The sequence below is a fragment of the Haliotis rubra genome, unplaced genomic scaffold (genome assembly GCF_003918875.1).
Source record: "Haliotis rubra isolate DU_JTF1 unplaced genomic scaffold, ASM391887v1 Scf222, whole genome shotgun sequence".
Taxonomy (NCBI): Eukaryota; Metazoa; Mollusca; class Gastropoda; order Lepetellida; family Haliotidae; genus Haliotis; species Haliotis rubra.
The window spans coordinates 309,605-330,170 of record NW_025766248.1 but is presented as its reverse complement, the minus strand read 5'-3'; the positions used below and the strand labels follow the sequence as shown (position 1 = coordinate 330,170).

Below are 20,566 nucleotides of genomic sequence, written 5' to 3'. Positions count from 1 at the left end.
GTATGTGTAAATTGAATTTGTCCAGACTGAACCTGGAGAGATGACAAGGTGTTGGCGACGGGGCCTTTCATGTTGACAGAACCAAGTCGGAGTGCTCACGGAGCGTTAGTGTAATGACATGTACTTCCAATCGCATTACAAAAACACAATCGCAACAAACCGCACCATGCATTTAAATCTGTCATTAAACATTCATTCGGTTCTAACAGGCATGGAAGGTTTTATTTGCCAAATGCATCTTCATCTTGGGAGTGTTATACTACGATATATTGATTCATGGCTCCTCGGCTTTTTGCTGAGGCACAATCAGATGCTGGGTGGATGTGCTATCACCTCTCGTTCGTTCTTCTCATTGTACTTAATAGTGGCAGATCGCTGCTTCAAAGAGGCAGAAATCACAAGTGGGGACATTAAAGTTTTCTCTCATGAAATCTGGAGCTGTTGAGCTGGTTTAAATTAGAAGTCTCTGATGGACAGTCACCAAGGTGTCATTGTAGGAGCATTTGATGGATGCATTCTACATGGCTTGGAACTGTGACATGGAGCTGTGATGTGGAGCTGTGACAAGGAGCAGTGGTGTGGAGCTGACATGGAGCTGTGTGATGTGGTGTGGAGCTGTGCTGTGCAAGGAGCTGTGGTGTGGAGCTGACATGGAGCCCTGGTGTGGAGCTGGAGCTGGTGGTGGAGCTGTGACATGGAGCCATGGTGTGTGTGAGCTGTGACATGGAGCCCTGGTGTGGAGCTGTGACATGGAGCCATGGTGTGGAGCTGTGACATGGAGCCATGGTGTGGAGCTGTGACATGGAGCCATGGTGTGGAGCTGTGACATGGAGCCATGGTGTGGAGCTGTGACATGGAGCCATGGTGTGGAGCTGTGACATGGAGCCATGGTGTGGAGCTGTGACATGGAGCCCCCGATGCGGAGCTCTGACATGGAGCCAGAATGTGCAAACAGCACGATTCCCTAGTTGCTGCATGCAGTGTCATCAGCATACAAGCAATTCACAGTTTTTGTCCATGGCTTTCAGCTCAGGCTGTTTATATTCATTGATCTGATTTTGCACTTGTCTGTATGTCTTTTATGAAATTGTATTCTCAAAAAAATATAAATGTCAATTGAGAAATCGAATACTTTGAACTTGAGAATAAGGTGGTGAGTAAAGTATTTTCCACAAATTCTAAGTGAATAGAGCTGATAAACAATAATGTGATCATATATTTAATAGTTACTATCATAGTTAGGCTCATACACCGCCTTCGATGTATAGTTATCATTTGTGTATATGAGGATGTCCTTCCGTGTAAATCTGTATACAAGTGCAGATGTGTTGCCATGGTAATCTTACCCTCCTTACATTAAGGCAGTCTTCAAGGAGGGACCTGGAGATTTTCTGCTGTTCTTTTTACTCAGTTTTTCATGTAAGAGTCATATAAATGTAGATTTGTGTATTGTTTTAGAGGTGTATCAATGACAGCATATCCAGCCAGTCTGTACCTGTCCTGTCTTCTAGTATATTGTATAGAAGTGGCCTTAATGACAGCGTACCAGCCTGTCTGTAATGAATGATGACTTGAAGCAAGTCTGGTGTAATGGACAGCCTGTATTGACCTTTCATCTGCATGTAACTGTCTTCTAGTATATTGTATAGAAGTTGCCTTAATGACAGCTGTACCAGCCTGTCTGTAATGAATGATGACTTGAAGCAAGTCTGGTGTAATGGACAGCCTGTATTGACCTTTCATCTGCATGTAACTGTCTTCTAGTATATTGTATAGAAGTTGCCTTAATGACAGCGTACCAGCCAGTCTGTAATGAATGATGACTTGAATAAAAGGTGTATCTACATCTAGCCTTCATCTGTGTATAGTATATTGTATAGAAGTGGCCCTAATGACGGCGTACCAGCCAGTATGTAATGAATGATGACTTGAAGCAAGTCTGGTGTAATGGACAGCCTGTATTGACCTTTCATCTGCATGTAACTGTCTTCTAGTATATTGTATAGAAGTTGCCTTAATGACAGCGTACCAGCCAGTATGTAATAATAATATATGATGACGTGTAGCCTGTCATGACCTTTCATGTACATGTCAGTTTCTGCTATACTGTATGGAAGTGTCTTTAACCACAGTGTACCAGCCTCTATGATATACGATGACTTGTAGCAAGTGTGGTTTAGTGGACAGCTTACAACATCACAGGAACATGTAACTGCTGTCCAACTTGTTTCGGACTGCGTGATGGATATTGACGACAGGTGCTCTCTGTCAGGCAAATGTATAAAAGAGAATTTGGACCTTCTTCTTGTCCTTTGGATTTCCGCATACGCTTTCATTTACATAAATCTCACATTGCATATAGCATCTTTAATTTTTATAATATTCAGAGGGGCGGTGGGATAACTTAGTGGTTAATGCACTGGATTGTTATGCCGAAGACCCGGGTTCGATTCCCCACATGGGTACAGTGTGTGAAGCCCATTTCTGGTGTCCCCTGCTGTGATATTGTTGGAATAATGCTAAAAGCGGCGTAAAACTAAACTCACTCACTCACTATAAAAGTTCATAACTTTTATTGATATCTGATATTTATGATTTGAGATATTATTATAAAGACTGATCGCATATAAGTAAAAAGTGATGTATATTCCACTTTTGAAAAACCCTCCCCTCTATTTACATGGGATGGATTTGATCAGTCAAGTCACTACTAATATTGTCTATGCATGTGACAAATGATTCTTGTTTTGTTATAGAGTTAGTTTGTAAAAACGAAACATTTTTGATGTACTGCATGTCAAAATTTTACTGAATTTATGAACCAACTATATCAAGATCATGATTATTGAGGTAGAAACACTATTATTGATGATAGTGTGTCTTTCCAAAAAGTATGAAAGTTGTATTTGAGCGAGATGATAAATTAGACGGCAGTCTTGACCCGACTAACAGCACGACATGAGGCCTGTGTCATGGAGTGCTGGGCAGAAGTGTAGTTTAACATGCAATCCTTCCACTTGAGATTGACAGTGTCATAATTCCTTCACTGCCTGCTATCTTCAGAATATCTCCAGGGGACAAAAAGATTTGTGAAGGTCCAAGGATGCTGGGACAGTATCATTGCATCTCCATCTTCCGTGGTACTCCAAGTCATCTCCAGAAACACAGTTAACAAATAGTTTCTTCGGAATGAACTGTGAAGTTGACTTATGATATCATTCAAGATCATCAAGTTTCTGTTATTTGCTCTGTGACACATCTACTGACAATAGTGTCTGATGTAGAGATGTCTTCATGTGAATTAGGTGGCCTCTGTGTTCCATAAGGTGGTGAACCTGTGAAGATCCGGGTTAGAATTTGTATTCAGTAACCCATGCTTGTCATAAGAGGCGACTAATGGGATTAGGTGGTCAGGCTTGCTGACTTGGTTGACACATGTCATTGTATCCCAATTGCATAGATAGATGCTCATGATGCTGATCTCTGGATTCTCTGGTCCAGAGTTGATTATTTACAGACCGCCGCCATATAGCTGGGATATTGCTGAGTGCAGCATTAAACAACCAACCAACCGACCATGAGGTTGGGATTTCTGAGGTCTCCATTGGTTGGCCAGGTCATTATTCAACTCAACAGATCTTGCTGGAAATCATGCCTTTAACGTAACTGATATTCTCCTTTGGTTGACAGATGCTCAGAGAAGCGCTAATCTATACATTAGAGGGATTCCTGTTGAGAATATGTTGCCCGTGACCAATGGCGGTTGTCTGAGGCTTCTTATTGGATAAGGTGGTCAGGTTCTGTGACTTGGTTGTGGATTGTTGTGTGTTCACAATATCATTCTCGACTGGTCCAGACATAACTTTTTACAGGCAACTAACAAGCAGCTGGAGTATTGCTAGGTGAGGTGTTAAATCACACATGTGACACCCACACCTACACTTAGTTCAAGAGTGACTTGAGGCGCCTCCCCAGTCAACAGTGAGCCTACAATAAGCACTGCTATACATGTGTGTCATCATTCCTCTAGAGGGGGCTGGGGGTTGGGGTGGGGTAGCCTAGTCGTTGAAGTGTTCACTCGTCACACCGAAAACCTGGGTTTGATTCCTCACATGGATACAATGTGTGAAACCCATTTCTGGTGTCCCCTGCTTGGTGTTCCTAGAATATTGCTAAAAGTGGCATAAAAGCATACTCACTCACTCACACCTCAAGCAAACTGGGGGCAGTGGGACAGCCTAGTGGTTCAAGCATTGGCTTGTCAGGCTGAAGATCCGGGTTGAATTCCCCACATGGGTACAGTGTGTGAAGCCCATTTCTGGTGTCCCCTGCCGTGATATTGCTGGAATATTGCTAAAAGCGGCGTAAAACCAAACTAACTCACTCAAGCAAACTTGCAGGTGTGTGTTGCAGACGGTTTCTTCTTACGATCAGTCGTCTTCCAGGAACTCGTGTTGAAATACCAATGCCATCTTTGTAACCAATAGTCTGAGTTCAGTGGTGACTCAGCTGCAGTTATTGGAGTGTTTGTTTTCAACTGATCTTATTTCAGTGTTGCTCTGCTCTGCCCTGTGGGAGGTTGAACCGCCACGGCAGAACATTACCTTCCACACAGGTATCTTCTTGTACGCAAATATCACAATTTCCTGTCATTACTTCCACTAGTGCTATTTCCACCCTACACTCAGATTCTGTCCCACTCCAATTTCAGTTTCAAATGTTGTGGGGTTCTTGCACACTTCACGAAGGCCAGATTGATCCAGAAATAACAATGGTATAATAACTGATGTTTTTATGTGACCACCTTTTCACAAAGTAGCTATTACAGTTCCCACCTTCAGGAGTAATTAGTGGGTGCGTGAGTTTTAGTTTTACGCTGCTTTTAGCAATATTCCAGCAATATTGTGGCAGGGGACACCAGAAATGGGCTTCACACGTTGTACCCATGCGGGAATGGAACATGGGTCTTCGCCCTGATATGGGAACGCTTTAACCACAAGGCTACCCACTGCCCCCTCGAGTCATTAATTCGGGACCTTTGTCCCATTTGTCCATGTACCCACATGCCCATTGAGACTTTGTTGTTGAAGAATTCCACTTCCCTCCTCCCTCATCACAGACCTGCATTACTTCTAATGGATGAACAACTATGGTTTGTGTGGCATCTGGCAAAGTTTGTAGTTAATGGTTGCGAAATTGACCTCGCTTTTGATTCTTCAGAGCCAGGAGATGAATCTTCACTCATTTCTACCTGGGTGTTTTACATAACCTTTGCCATTTGTGGCAAGCACCCTGGTTCCTGCAGGAAGGTAATTTGCCTGCGGAGGCAGGGAGGGAACTACTCTAACTGCATCGTGACTTATTGATGCCAAGTTGGTCAGTTTTTAGGGCCAAGGACTCGAGTTGGAGGACCCAATGGCTTCCATCTCCTTTGATCTTGTTATTAGCTTTCGCCACTGATTTCTCAAGCCTGGTCATCAAGTGACAATTTGTCAGATTTCGAGGTTGCTTCGGGGCAGAAAGGGTCGTGTTCACCTACTGACCTTTTGAGCCAACAACATTTTCTTCGCCTTAACTGATTTGGATTAATTCCTTTTACTTCCCTGGGGCCATTACAATCAGGAAAAGCCTATGACTGCACATATGTATGATAAGTTCACATGAAATGAGCCATTCCCATTCCTAGTCTGGATCTCTAACCGTCAGCTCTATTTCTACTGTTGAATAATACAGTGTAGAATTCATTCTGTAAGGAGACTCAGTAGCCAACATCATGTATATGGTGACATTTATTTGATAATCTGAAAATAATTGCAAGAAGGTGAAACAAGCATCAGTTAAGGAAATGTTGAGGTGGTTCATTGGTTAATGTGTCATACAGAAGATCTGGGTTTGATTCCAGCAGTGCATTTTTACCCCATTTTTGTCTTGAAGATACAGAGGTGGTGGGGGAACAAATGGTTAAAGCATTTAGGGTCCATGTTTGATTCCCCACATGGGTACAATGTGTGAAGCCCATTTCTGGTGTCTATTGTTACAAGTTGCGTCAACCCCAGCTGCAACTCACTCTTGAAGATACAACAGTGAAGTCAAGATCCTTTCACTCAATCTTTCCATTACAGGAAAACAAAGACTGCTGAGAATTTGATCAGAATCACAAGTGTCATATTAAGCTTACAGTGTGTAGGACAGGTTCCTGTTTTGGATAATTTAAGCATATGCAGTCAGGTGAACACTTGCCTTGCCTTGGCATGCTTTTGTGACAAGAAGGGCAGGATTCATTCAACTTTTCATGAACTGCTGGTATTGTCAAAAATTGGTAGTGTTTCATTACACATACTGACTAATATTATCCAGTTTGTGCAAATGTTTCTTTTATTCAAGATTTTCTATGATTATTGCTTTGCCGCTTTTTTCCCCTGATGCCTCATTAAGATTTCATTTTGTGGCTGGATGTCAAATTAGTCTTGTAGAGTGTTTTAAAAGGAAGTGTGACACTCTACTTGCAAGACTGATCAAGAATGAACCTTCTTGACATTTTATCACCAGTTTTGAAAAGAAATGTCCTGAATGAAAGAATTCTGATTGATTAATTTGTGTTAAAAGGGCAGCTTACAAAACCTCCTTACCACTTTACAAATTGAATTTTGTCATGCACTAAAATATTCAAGGCTTCAAGTAATGTGTTAAAAATGTGGCTCTTGAGAAAAATGTATTTTGTGAGTTACATAGCCATGTTTATTTGCTGTGTCAATCGTCAGCCATGCTCAAGAGTTCAGCGGCAGGATTCAGACATTGATTCCACAGTATCATACACCAGCTTCCAGTAATGAAGAAGTAAGACAAATCTGTATGTTTACACTAGCACCGGCTTCCAGTAGCCGGTCTGACCATAAGTAAAACGCAAACAACTTTTAATCGTTACAGTAGTGTCACCACAGAGAAATGGTCTACAAGATATTGGATGAAGCGGAGACAATTACCGACAGTTTGGGAATCTAGTGCTTGCGCATTGTGCATCAATATTTGTCGGAGGTTTTAAAGCAAAGGATCAACATGGTATACATTTCCTGATTGGACGGACGTTCTGAAACCAGCGTTGGGTAACAGTGAGATATGTATGGAGGAAGGTGTCATCAGTGTTATGAGTAAGAGACTGTATTTAGATGCATTAACGCGGAGTTGAGGTGCTGATGTGTTTCCGTGTTTGGTATTGCCGCTGTGTTTGGGTCTGATGAGTTGAGGTCAATAAGAGAACTATACACTTATCACAGCTCTGTAAGCACTCATCGTAGGTTTTGCTTAAAAGGTTTTTGGTATTGGCAACTTATGATTTATGGATTTGGAAATAATAGTTCCCAGGAGCAAGTTGTGGAAGAGAGCGATGGAACGATTCTTGTTGAACATGGGCTAGATCTTTTTATGTTTCATGTTATAAATCTGTTATTGTCTATCCTATACAAGCTGTACATCTTTGTCTAGTCAACATATATATAATAAATCTGTAATATTCTATCCTATACAAGCTGTACATCTTTGTCTAGTCAACATATATATAATAAATCTGTAATATTCTATGTTTAGTGAAAGGAAACTATAGATGATATGATTTGATTTGTGGTAATCCACTGTGCGTCTGTTTTTTGTTGCATAACCAGGACCAACATGTAGACTGGAATCCAACTAAGCAAAATACGTACACTACCTGTGAAGATCCGGGTTAGAATCGGTCTTCAGCAACCCATGCTTGTCGTAAGAGGCAACTAACAGGATCGGGTGGTCAGGCTCGCTGACTTGGTTGACACATGTCATTGTATCCCAATCGTGTAGATCGATGTTCATGCTGTTGATCACTGAATTGTCTGGTCCAGATTCAATTATTTACAGACCGCCGCCATATAGCTGGAATATTGCTGAGTGCGGCGTTAAGCAACAAACCAACCAACCTACCAATATGTACAGGACATCAGAAGAGTGCTTGACATAACAGATCTGTAATGCTATGACAGACATCGTTTGGTACCCCAGTAGTTAAGGCATTTCCACAAGACAATAAACACCCTGGTTCTATTCCTCAAAGGGAAAATGCAGGAAAGACCTTTTGTGTCACCTACCCCACAACCTCTATAGTATTGATAGTGTTAAATAAGTGTGGGTTTAAAGCTCACTCACCCAGAAACATGCATCTGAATTAGTCCCACCAAGCTGAAATTAAACTTAACATGAAAACATTCACAAAGGAAAGAAAGAAAATAACATGCATTTAGTTTTTAACAGAATGATGATTGAAAAAGATTTCGCTCAATCAATCGCAGTATTAATACTTAGATAACTTTTGTGTGACTAGTCACGGTTTCTGAGTTTTTTGACCACTTTTTACCAGGTGAGCTTCGGAACCTTAAGCCCACTTTTACGTGTGACTAAGGCCAGATTTGATCAGGATTCAATACAGCAGCACTTGAAGTAATCCCTTTCTGATTCCGTATTCTTCACTCTAGGTGGGGCAGGCTTGGGCAGATGGCATCTGCTCATTACCATGGCAACATAATTCTTTAAAGCTCCCTTTTGGATAGAAGCACATCTTGAGCCTGTGATAAAGAAAAGCCTCTGAGAATGACTTTACAAGTACTGTCTTCTGTGAAAACCGAATTAGATCAACTTGATTCATCAAAACTGTAACTACTCATGCAACGAAACTGGGCATCAATGCAAGTGATTCTTCCATATGTGGACTAACAGCAAGCTCCCAAGGTTATCTAAACAGCAGCTGGAAATGATTCATATTTTCAGCATAGGAGAGAAAAGATCCATTTAAGTGTAAAATGTGTACTCGCAAAGGCTCAGCATGATCGAAGACCTTGTCAGATGGTATTTGACATTCTACAGTCGAATGAGATATAAACCCATCAGGGACATAATTTGTGCAAGAACATGCTTTAGGGTTTAAACCCTTCAAATGATGGCTTTGTTTGGTTGCGAATTACGAAGAGAACTGTGTTAGTTTCATTGCCCTTGCCATAGCTTGACAAGCAACGTCTTGTTTGCTGTGTCATCGCTTGACAACCATGATCTTGTTTGCTGTGTCATCGCTTGACAAGCATGATCTTGTTTGCTGTGTCATCGCTTGACAAGCATGATCTTGTTTGCTGTGTCATCACTTGACAAGCATGATCTTGTTTGCTGTGTCATCGCTTGACAAGCATGATCTTGTTTGCCCTGTCATCGCTTGACAACCATGATCTTGTTTGCTGTGTCATCAAGTATGATCTTGTTTGCTGTGTCATCAACAAGCATGATCTTGTTTGCCCTGTCATCGCTTGACAAGCATGATCTTGTTTGCTGTGTCATCACTTGACCAGCATGATCTTGTTTGCTGTGTCATCGCTTGACAACCATGATCTTGTTTGCTGTGTCATCACTTGACAAGCATGATCTTGTTTGCTGTGTCATCGCTTGACAAGCATGATCTTGTTTGCCCTGTCATCGCTTGACAACCATGATCTTGTTTGCTGTGTCATCGCTTGACAACCATGATCTTGTTTGCTGTGTCATCGCTTGACAAGCATGATCTTGTTTGCCCTGTCATCGCTTGACCAGTATGATCTTGTTTGCTGTGTCATCACTTGACCAGTATGATCTTGTTTGCCCTGTCATCGCTTGACCAGTATGATCTTGTTTGCTGTGTCATCACTTGACCAGCATGATCTTGTTTGCTGTGTCATCGCTTGACAAGCATGATCTTGTTTGCTGTGTCATCGCTTGACAAGCATGATCTTGTTTGCTGTGTCATCGCTTGACAAGCATGATCTTGTTTGCTGTGTCATCGCTTCTTGTTTGCAACCATGATCTTGTTTGCTGTGTCATCGCTTGACAAGCATGATCTTGTTTGCCCTGTCATCGCTTGTTTGACAACCATGATCTTGTTTGCCCTGTCATCGCTTGACAAGCATGATCTTGTTTGCTGTGTCATCACTTGACCAGCATGATCTTGTTTGCTGTGTCATCGCTGACAACCATGATCTTGTTGCTGTGTCATCGCTTGACAAGCATGATCTTGTTTGCTGTGTCATCGCTGACAAGCATGATCTTGTTTGCTGTGTCATCACTTGACAAGCATGATCTTGTTTGCTGTGTCTGTGATCTTGTCATCGCTTGACAAGCATGATCTTGTTTGCTGTGTCATCTCTTGACAAGCATGATCTTGTTTGCTGTGTCATCACTTGACCAGTATGATCTTGTTTGCTTGTCATCACTGCCCTGTCATCGCTGTGTCATCAGTACCAGCATGATCTTGTTTGCCCCTTGACAAGCATGTCATCTGCTCATTGACCAGTATGATCTTGTTTGCTGTGTCATCGCTGACAAGCATGATCTTGTTTGCTGTGTCATCGCTTGACAACTTGTTTGCTGTGTCATCGATCTTGTTTGCTGTGTCATCGCTTGACAAGCATGATCTTGTTTGCCCTGTCATCGCTTGACAAGCATGATCTTGTTTGCCCTGTCATCACTTGACAACCATGATCTTGCTTGCCCTGTCATCGCTTGACCAGTATGATCTTGTTTGCTGTGTCATCACTTGACCAGCATGATCTTGTTTGGCATCACTTTGTTAAGCATTGTCTTGTTTGGCATCACTTGCTAAATATTGTCTTGTTTGGCATCACTTGCTAAATATTGTCTTACTTGTCATCACTTGCTAAATATTGTCTTGTTTGGCATCTCTTGCCAAGCATTGTCTTGTTTGGCATCTCTTTGCCAAGTATTGTCTTGTTTGGCATCACTTTGCCAAGTATTGTCTTGTTTGACATCACTTGCCAAGTATTGTCTTGTTTGGCATCACTTTGCCAAGTATTGTCTTGTTTGACATCACTTGCCAAGTATTGTCTTGTTTGGCATCACTTTGCCAAGTTTTGTCTTGTTTGACATCACTTTGCCAAGTATTGTCTTGTTTGACATCACTTGCCAAGTATTGCCATGTATGTTTGTCATCACTTGACAAGCATGGTCTGGTTTGCTGTGTCATCACTAGATTAGGATGGTCTTGTTGATTGTGTCATCGCTGTGGAGGTGGCCTTACTTGCCAAACAAGCACAATATTTTTCTTTGATGTCTTTCCTGGACAAGTATCAGGTCTTATTTCCTGTCATGACCTGAAAAAGTACATGACGGTCCATAACTTACAAGTCATTCAAGTTATTACATTGCAGTGCCTTGGTAACCACTGTTTATTCCTGGTGTTAATGGAGACCGTGAGTTAGGCAGATGTTGGTATTGAGACATCAAGGACAAAGATTGAAACATTCATCTTTAACATTCCAAATTCTAAAACTGAAGGTAATTGGTTGGCGAGCCAGAGATACCTTAATCTTGTCGATGTTAACATGATGCTTACGTGTCCTGGAAGCAAGTAATGTGACCAGTCTGTTTGCTTCAGACCAGCTGCTGTTTTCTAGGGGATTTTGATAAGCTTCTAGAAGAGATATATTTAACAAGTCTCTTGAGTAGTGTTCAAGTGTTACAATTCAAATTAAATATCTATCGTAAGTGGGTGGGTGTGGTTTTACACCACTTTACTAATACTCCAGCAATACTACTTCAGGGGACGACAGAAATGGGCTTCACACATTGTATCCATGTGGGGAATTGAACCTGAGTCTTTGGTATGACAAGCAAACGCTTTCGCCACTAGGCTACCTGACTGCCCCTCTGTCATCAGTGACCGAGGAATGTTGGAACTTAGAAGCCATGACACACAAGGGAAGCATGGAAGAGACAGTGACATGTATGCTTTAGTTTATACAGAATTGTCTTGAGATACAAACAAACCATTGTAGTAGAATTAAAATGTACTGGAATGTCATAAATCATGCAGACTTATCTCCAGAGTCTAACAGCATGTATTTTTATAGCTGTATTTTTAAGACATGCTACATTTGTGAGCTGAATGTCTCATACTTGGAAGGATGCATGTCGCTGCTGCCTTGGGAGTCCCAGTCTCTGGCTATTGATTTGAGGGCAAATAAAACAACAGTGATGTAGAGCAAAGACAGTAAATGGCCTGCTGGCATTATTACACAGACTACTGTGGCATAAATGTGATAATAATGTTCCTAATTCCATGTCAACATCCAGATTAGGCTCCAAGCCAACAACTGTGACAGAATAGGGGATTCAGAATATGTTGACATGGAGACAGGCGGTGGGGCAATAGACAATGCAGTACATGGAGACAGGTGGTGGGGCAATAGAGGATGCAGTACATGGAGACAGGCGGTGGGGCAATAGAGGATGCAGTACATGGAGACAGGTGGTGGGCAATAGAGGATGCAGTACATGGAGACAGGTGGTGGGGCAATAGAGGATGGAGACAGGTGGTGGGGCAATAGAGGATGCAGTACATGGAGACAGGTGGTGGGGAAATAGAGGATGCAATACATGGAGACAGGTGGTGGGGACAATAGAGGATGCAATACATGGAGACAGGCGATGGGGCAATAGAGGATACAGTACATGGAGACAGGTGGTGGGGCAATAGAGGATACAGTACATGGAGACAGGCGGTGGGGCAATAGAGGATGCAGTACATGGAGACAGGCAGTGGGGCAATAGAGGATGCAGTACATGGAGACAGGTGGTGGGGCAATAGAGGATGCAGTACATGGAGACAGGGGGTGGGGCAATAGAGGATGCAGTACATGGAGACAGGCGGTGGGGCAATAGAGGATGCAGTACATGGAGACAGGCAGTGGGGCAATAGAGGATGGAGTACAGGAGACAGGTGGTGGGGCAATAGAGGATGCAGTACATGGAGACAGGCGGTGGGGCAATAGAGGATACAGTACATGGAGACAGGCGGTGGGGCAATAGAGGATGCAGTACATGGAGACAGGCAGTGGGGCAATAGAGGATGCAGTACATGGAGACAGGCGGTGGGGCAATAGAGGATACAGTACATGGAGACAGGTGGTGGGGCAATAGAGGATGCAGTACATGGAGACAGGTGGTGGGGCAATAGAGGATGCAGTACATGGAGACAGGGAGACAGGCAGTGGGGCAATAGAGGATGGTACATGGAGACAGGCGGTGGGGCAATAGAGGATACAGTACATGGAGACAGGGGTGGGGCAATAGAGGATGCAGTACATGGAGACAGGTGGTGGGGCAATAGAGGATGCAGTACATGGAGACAGGTGGTGGGGCAATAGGTGATGCAGTAGATAGAGACAGAGTGTGGGGAAGAAGATAATGCAGTATATGGAGACTGGAGAATCCACGCTTCTTTATTCTCCTGACCTTATTACTGTAGGACATTTTCAGGATGAATGTATTTGGTGATAGGCAGTCAATAGAAGGGGGTCTATTAGACACCATGTCTTTTGAGGTGAGCAGTTATGGGTCAGTTTATGGGATGCTGGATCAATTGTGGCTCCGTTCGTAACTGTTTATTGCATAAGAGTGGCGTGACGTGCTGAAACACTTCACCTATCCATTAGATTCAAAGTACGCCTAATATTTGATCAAAGTGGTGAGTGTTAATAGCCTCATTACTTCTTCCTGTTTCTTTCCCCGAGTCCAGAGAGACTGGAGCTAAATCAAGTGCAGAGTCATGTCACTGTCAGCTCCAAATCATTCGCTGAAAAGTCAGCTAAATTTGTCGCTACTCTCTTCTTATTTGATTGCATCCTTCAAAGATCTCTGTTTGACTTTCTTTGACTGGCGTTATTTCCTTGTGAATTTACAGCACGGTGTTGAAGACTGTGTCTTGAACAGCTCTATTTATAGGCTCTCCCTGGAGTGAATGCTTCCTAATTAAAAGAATATGTTATAATTCTTCTTTGATTGGCTCTGTCTTTTCTTTGATGGCTCGGACATGGAAGGACAATAATGATCTTAAAATGATTGTGCCCTCAGTCTCCTTTGTGTGATGCAATATCTGTGAGAATACCACCGATTTAAGATCAAAGATAGTTGAGCACAATGTAGCAGGCATCCAGGACGCTTTTTATTCATTACATGAAACATCTCTCTTATAATACTACCCATGGCATGAAGATTTGCCTAGGTTTTCAATGAGCATTGTCAACTTCTAAGACATGATGAATCTGGATTATTTGAAGGAATCAACTTTCGAAATGATCAAAAACGTTTTGTTCTATCTCTTTTATAAGAAATCTCTCTTCGTATTCGTTTTCAAATATCTGATTGATCATCTATGTATGTTAAATTGAATTTGAAATCCAACATTAATGTGAACGTCTCTACAGAGATAAATGCAATTTGTTCTGTTTTTCTGCTTGACGAGATTAAAGACAATGTGTTTCATAAAAGCAACTTTTCTTTTCTTTCTGTTTCTTTGTCAGATTTTATGTCTAATGATGAATGTTTTCATGATTATCTGATGTTAGATCTAAGGGACACAATGCAGCTTGTGGTAGGAGGGGAAGAAATGCAATATACCAATTTTACAATATTCAAGTAGAACAAAATTCAACATGTAGTGAGTGTGTGATTCACACTTCTCTAAAAATAAATAATGCATTTCTCTCAGTAATACTATCAGCCCCAAGGGAAGCTACCATATATTTTATTCAATTTAAAAATTATTTATTTATTATTAAGTTCAAATGAATTAATGCAATATTGCACTCTCGCTCCCTCTACCGACCAAACATTATTTCAAACAAACCCCATAGAGTTAGGTCCCTTTGAGCGCTCTTTACGAATATCCTACGCACAACTTGTGATTGAAACCAGTTCGGGAAACAATTGTTTACATTTCATATATGGCAAGTGTTCTCTGTTTGGAAGCTGTTTGCCTCAAAGTTTCAATTATCGATTTCCGGCAAGTCGTAAAGGATAATAAGTCTTTTAATGTGTCAATAGGAAACTAAGTGATTGCATATATCCTAGTATGTATAATATAAACCAAACTATTGTCGTAAATGTGTGACATTGTGCCTTTAACATGGGGATGTGCTATAGAACAGCATGGTGATTATGATCTCATTTACCTCCCCTTGCACTCTGTAGACAGCATGGCTGGAGGGGTAGTTGATTATATTGATACCCTACTACATCTATACCAGCCAATATTCTTGTGATGCTTACATGTATTAGTAAACTGATACAACACAATGGATTTAGTTGAACCCTGACTTTCTTACAACTCATCTTTCAAATCAAAGTATCAACAAGAATTAAAGTTGATATTATGATGTTGTTAGGTCCTGTGGGATTCCATTAGTTGTGACTTAGGACACCTTTCATGGCTGGGTTATGGATCCAACATGATCCATTGAATGTGGATCCACTGGAACCATTAGTTGTGACCCAGGAATCGTTTTCATGGCTTGATTGTGGATCCATCTTGATCCAGTCGTTTTGTGTTAGAACTCCTTTATTGTCAGTATTTGATCCAGTGGTTTTGACTTGGGATGCTTTCACGTCTTGATTGTGGCTCCAGCTGGACCCAGTAGTTGTGACTTAGGACTTGTTTCATACTTTGACATGAGATCCAACTGCACCAAGTGGTTGTGACTTACGTCTTGTTTCATACTTTGACATGAGATGCAACTGCACCCAGTGGTTGTGATCCAACTGCACCCAGTGGTTGTGACTAATGACTTGTTTCATACTTTGACATGAGATCCAACTGCACCCAGTGGTTGTGACTTACGTCTTGTTTCATACTTTGACATGAGATCCAACTGCACCCAGTGGTTGTGACTAATGACTTGTTTCATACTTTGACATGAGATCCAACTGCACCCAGTGGTTGTGACTTACGTCTTGTTTCATACTTTGACATGAGATCCAACTGCACCCAGTGGTTGTGACTAATGACTTGTTTCATACTTTGACATGAGATCCAACTGCACCCAGTGGTTGCACCCAGTTGTTTGTGGGACTACTTTGACATGAGATCCAACTGCACCCAGTGGTTGTGACTAATGACTTGTTTCATACTTTGACATGAGATCCAACTGCACCCAGTGGTTGTGACTAATGACTTGTTTCATACTTTGACATGAGATCCAACTGCACCCAGTGGTTGTGACTAATGACTTGTTTCATACTTTGACATGAGATCCAACTGCACCCAGTGGTTGTGACTAATGACTTGTTTCATACTTTGACATGAGATCCATGACATTGAGATCCAACTGCACCCAGTGGTTGTGACTAATGACTTGTTTCATACTTTGACATGAGATCCAACTGCACCCAGTGGTTGTGACTAATGACTTGTTTCATACTTTGACATGAGATCCAACTGCACCCAGTGGTTGTGACTAATATACTTTGACATGAGATCCAACTGCACCCAGTGGTTGTGACTAATGACTTGTTTCATACTTTGACATGAGATCCAACTGCACCCAGTGGTTGTGACTAATGACTTGTTTCATACTTTGACATGAGATCCAACTGCACCCAGTGGTTGTGACTAATGACTTGTTTCATACTTTGACATGAGATCCAACTGCACCCAGTGGTTGTGACTAATGACTTGTTTCATACTTTGACATGAGATCCAACTGCACCCAGTGGTTGTGACTAATGACTTGTTTCATACTTTGACATGAGATCCAACTGCACCCAGTGGTTGTGACTAATGCCGCGTATTTGTTTTGCAGGCATCTACCTGTGGGAGCACATCCTGGGAGGACTCATTGAGAAGAAGATGGGAGGCGTATGGAGCTATGGAGTCAAAAAGATTCACAGCATCAAGTTCAGGTAAGGCTGCCCAAATCAGTACAACAATCTCAAGTGGAACTGTGATTGGAGATTTCACAGACGTGGACTGTGGTATATCATGCCATCCGCTCACCTCAGAGAGGGATACTGGTGCCAACATAGAGTAGAACTTGGCAATTCCTCTCATTTGTCCTGCTGTGGTTGAATAAATATGGTTTAATGTCTGTGATGGGAGTAACCTATCTGATCTGCTTTGTCAGTTGGTTCAACTCAGTTCAACACAATGTCTGTGAATAGTACCTTTACTAAGTTCATGTTTTGTCAGTCAGTTTGACAGAATTCTTCAAAGGACTCTTGAATAAGTACATGTTTTGTCAGCCATTCAACATAATTCAACTGAAATATTCTTGAAAACAACCTCTGTTACCATTCCATGTTTTGTCCATTGGTTCAACACAATTTGATACAAAGACTGTTGAATACGTCCATGTTTTGTAAGTCAACAGAATTCAACTCCAAGACTCATAAATACTCCCTTTGTGAAGTCCATATTTTGTCATCCAGTGAAACAGAATTCCATACAAAGACTGTTGTATACTACCATTGTTACCTAGCCCATGTTGTATCAGTCAGTTCCACACAATTCCTACGCAGACTCCTAACGTCTCCCAATGCTACCTCGCCCATGTTGTGTCAGATAGTTCAACAACAAGTCACTTTGGCATGTGTAATAAATTGTTCGTTGAGGAATATCATAATGAAGACGGATCATGTTCATTGAGTATGGAATTCATCTTTCGGCTACAACAGCCAAGGGAATATTATCTCCGGGATTTGCAACTCATGAATCTCTAAGTTGATGCAGCTTAGTAATGTTTTTGTTGAGCGTCAATATATCTTACATAATTCCTAGGCGAGAACAATATGAATGGCCATCGATGGAGTAACAGGTTAACACAAGGACGTTATTTCAGATGATGAATGCTTCTGCCCGTCCATGGCATAATCAAATAAAGATAAATCTCAGCTTGATTACTGCGCTCCACCGAGAAATTGATTCATTAGCAGACGATTTGCAAGTCATGAGATGATCACCTGGAATGCCAATTATCAAATATGTCGGCATTTTCATTTTTGGCTCCCCTTCTCTGGATCAGTAGTGAAATGAACAGGAGCGAGTGAGTGACAAATGAGAATGATATGTACAAGACGAGGCCAGACATGCGACATCAATCACCTCCTGAAACAAACCTATTTCGGAAAGCTGAGATTGGTGCTCTTCAGGTCAGAACAAGGGTTTGACAAGGAAACGTACTTAATTTGACATCAGTACCGATCACGATTTTGATTGAATAATCTTCTTAAAGGTGATTAATGCTATCATCTCTGCCCAATTTGTATGTTGTTAGAAATAGATTTAATTACAGATACGTTTTGTAGCAAACAACCCAATTATGGTAAAGATATTGGATAAAAAAGCACAGGAATATGCTAACCTCATAATTGCTTTTTTGGCTTTTAGGCGTGGCTGAATAGAGATTAAAAACATGTTTTTTTAATATTGGGAAGGCACCATAGAGAGACAAGAAAAGTTTTTACATGTTTACAAAGAGCAGATATTTATGTATAATTTTCACAAAGATTACTTGCGTCGAATTTCAAGTAGGGCTATGTTTACTTTTTGACAAGTGAATGTGAATTATTATAATAATATGTTATGACTTTGTTACGAATATTCAGAAAGAAAGGAATTCCTGTTTAACGCAACCTCCCGTTAGGTAAATTTTGTTTTAACCATCAATGTAGTCTCGTTGATTGAGCTGCCTGGAGAGCACAAGGCCCGTGGTTCAGACCAAGGCTGACATTAAAGATGGTATTTGTTGAAACTTGCCTGTTGCAAGGCATTAAGATGATAAAACAAGTAGTTATTGACTTGGAGACAGAATACAGTGGCTGAGTGGGATGTCCATGTTAAACTGTGGTATATCAGTGGAACCCACTGTAGAACTGGCTGTAGTTCAAGCTGATACAAGGGGCAGTGGGGTAGCCTAGTGGTTAAAGCGTTCGCTTGTCATGCTGAAGACCTGGGTTTGATTCCCCACATGGGTACAATGTGTGAAGCCCATTTCTGGTTTCCCCTGCTGTGATTTTGCTGTAGTATTGCTAAAAGCGGTGTAAAACTAAACTCACTCACTCAAGCTGATACAAACAGCCACACATTTTACCAACACCCATATGTCATCATATCAGTAATATTAGTCATAAAACAAACCCCCAAAAGTTTAGGATCAGGAATATTTTGGGAATTTTTTCTCGAAGTATCTTCCTTCTTCACAACAAAAAATAACCTTCAACATATTCTGGTCCTTAACTTTTTTGTGCAGCATATTTCTAGAGAAGAACTAAGGAAACATGTCTGTTTAGCGATGTCCATAAGAAATGAGGAGAATCTGCCAACAGGTGCTTGATTAAATATGGTTTCCTGGTAACATCAACAGCGTATTGAACGCTGCATGTTATTGCAGCATTAAATAAGACTTGACAAACACATTATCGAAATGTCATGTAAATACACCTCCTGAAGGTAGTTTTTTAAGAGTCTTGGCAGTCCTCCTAAACTTGCTGTAATTTAAATAAGTAGATAATATTGGTGCACACAAAAAGTCAAGTGTCAAGTTTCTCATTTGCTTCTTTATTGTCTTGGGGAAAAAATGCAACTGTCTGATTTCTGAATTCCCCGTTGGAATAAAAACTGCACTTGAAGTGAATGGTGATCGTGGCAGAGTGTATTATGAAGATGGCGCAGTCCAGATAAAGAATTCTAAGATTATTTGGAGGCTGACTTAGAAAAAACACACAGATGATTGTAGTAATGGGCATGAATTTGATCGATTCTGAGGAAATACATTCATCACTTGTCAGACTGTTACCATGTCACAGATAGAAAAAGTGGGATTTTTTTTATGTAGAATATGAAAAATGACATAATAATGTAAATGTCAATGAATATTATAGGTAGGATCGTCTTCACATTTTTTTGGTCAGCTCCGTGCAAGAGGTACGATTTCTTCGACAGATGCTTTCTTCCTCTCATTAGGTACTGTGGTTCAAAGTTGAAATACAGTGAGATGCTATTGTTATGACTTCATGATCAGAAAGGCAAGGAACAGTGTCAACACTCTCAGACACCATTTCAGTAACTTCATGATTACAGGAACAGTGATGAATCATCCAGACTGAAACAATATCAGGCACTGTTTGGTGACTCCGTAGCAATCAGAACAAGGAACAATTGTTCCAAAGTGAAAACATTATCAGATACTTTTTCTCTGATTTCATGATCACAAGTGTGAATATTGTTTTATGCTTCTTTTAGCGATATTCCAGCAATATCACGGCAGGGGACACAAGAAACGTCTTCACTCATTGTGCCTGTGTGGGGAATAGAAAATGGCAGTTTGATTTGATGACTGACTGACTGACTGAGTTTGGTTTTACGCCGCTTTTAGCAATATTCCAGCAACATCACGGCGGGGGACACCAGAAATGGGCTTCACACATTGTGCCCATGTGGGGATTCGAACCTGGGTCTTCGGCGTGACGAGCCAATGTTTAACCACTAGGCTACCCCACCGCCCCTGATTTGATGAGCTAACCTTTTAACCATTAGACTACTCCACAGAAAAATAAAGTAATAGTTGACCAAAACAGTAGACTATGATAATGGTGTAACTGGGAGAACCATATTAAAACATCTTAGAATTCCAAACATGATTGGTGAAAGGCCCTACACTGATGCTAGTAATGCTGTTTATAAGGCATACTTCCATTCAGAGAAAGATCAGAGTAGAACGGGTTAAGAACTAAT

General features: G+C 41.3%; 1 protein-coding gene across 1 annotated transcript in view; it reads left to right on the top strand.

Annotated features, from left to right (window-relative positions):
• The window catches only part of LOC124277484 (ribitol-5-phosphate xylosyltransferase 1-like), a 196,386-nt gene that overhangs the window by 138,251 nt on the left and 37,569 nt on the right, over nucleotides 1-20,566 (top strand). Inside the window, 1 exon segment of the mRNA XM_046713181.1 lies at nucleotides 16,638-16,737. Coding sequence (XP_046569137.1) covers nucleotides 16,638-16,737 — 100 coding nt within the window.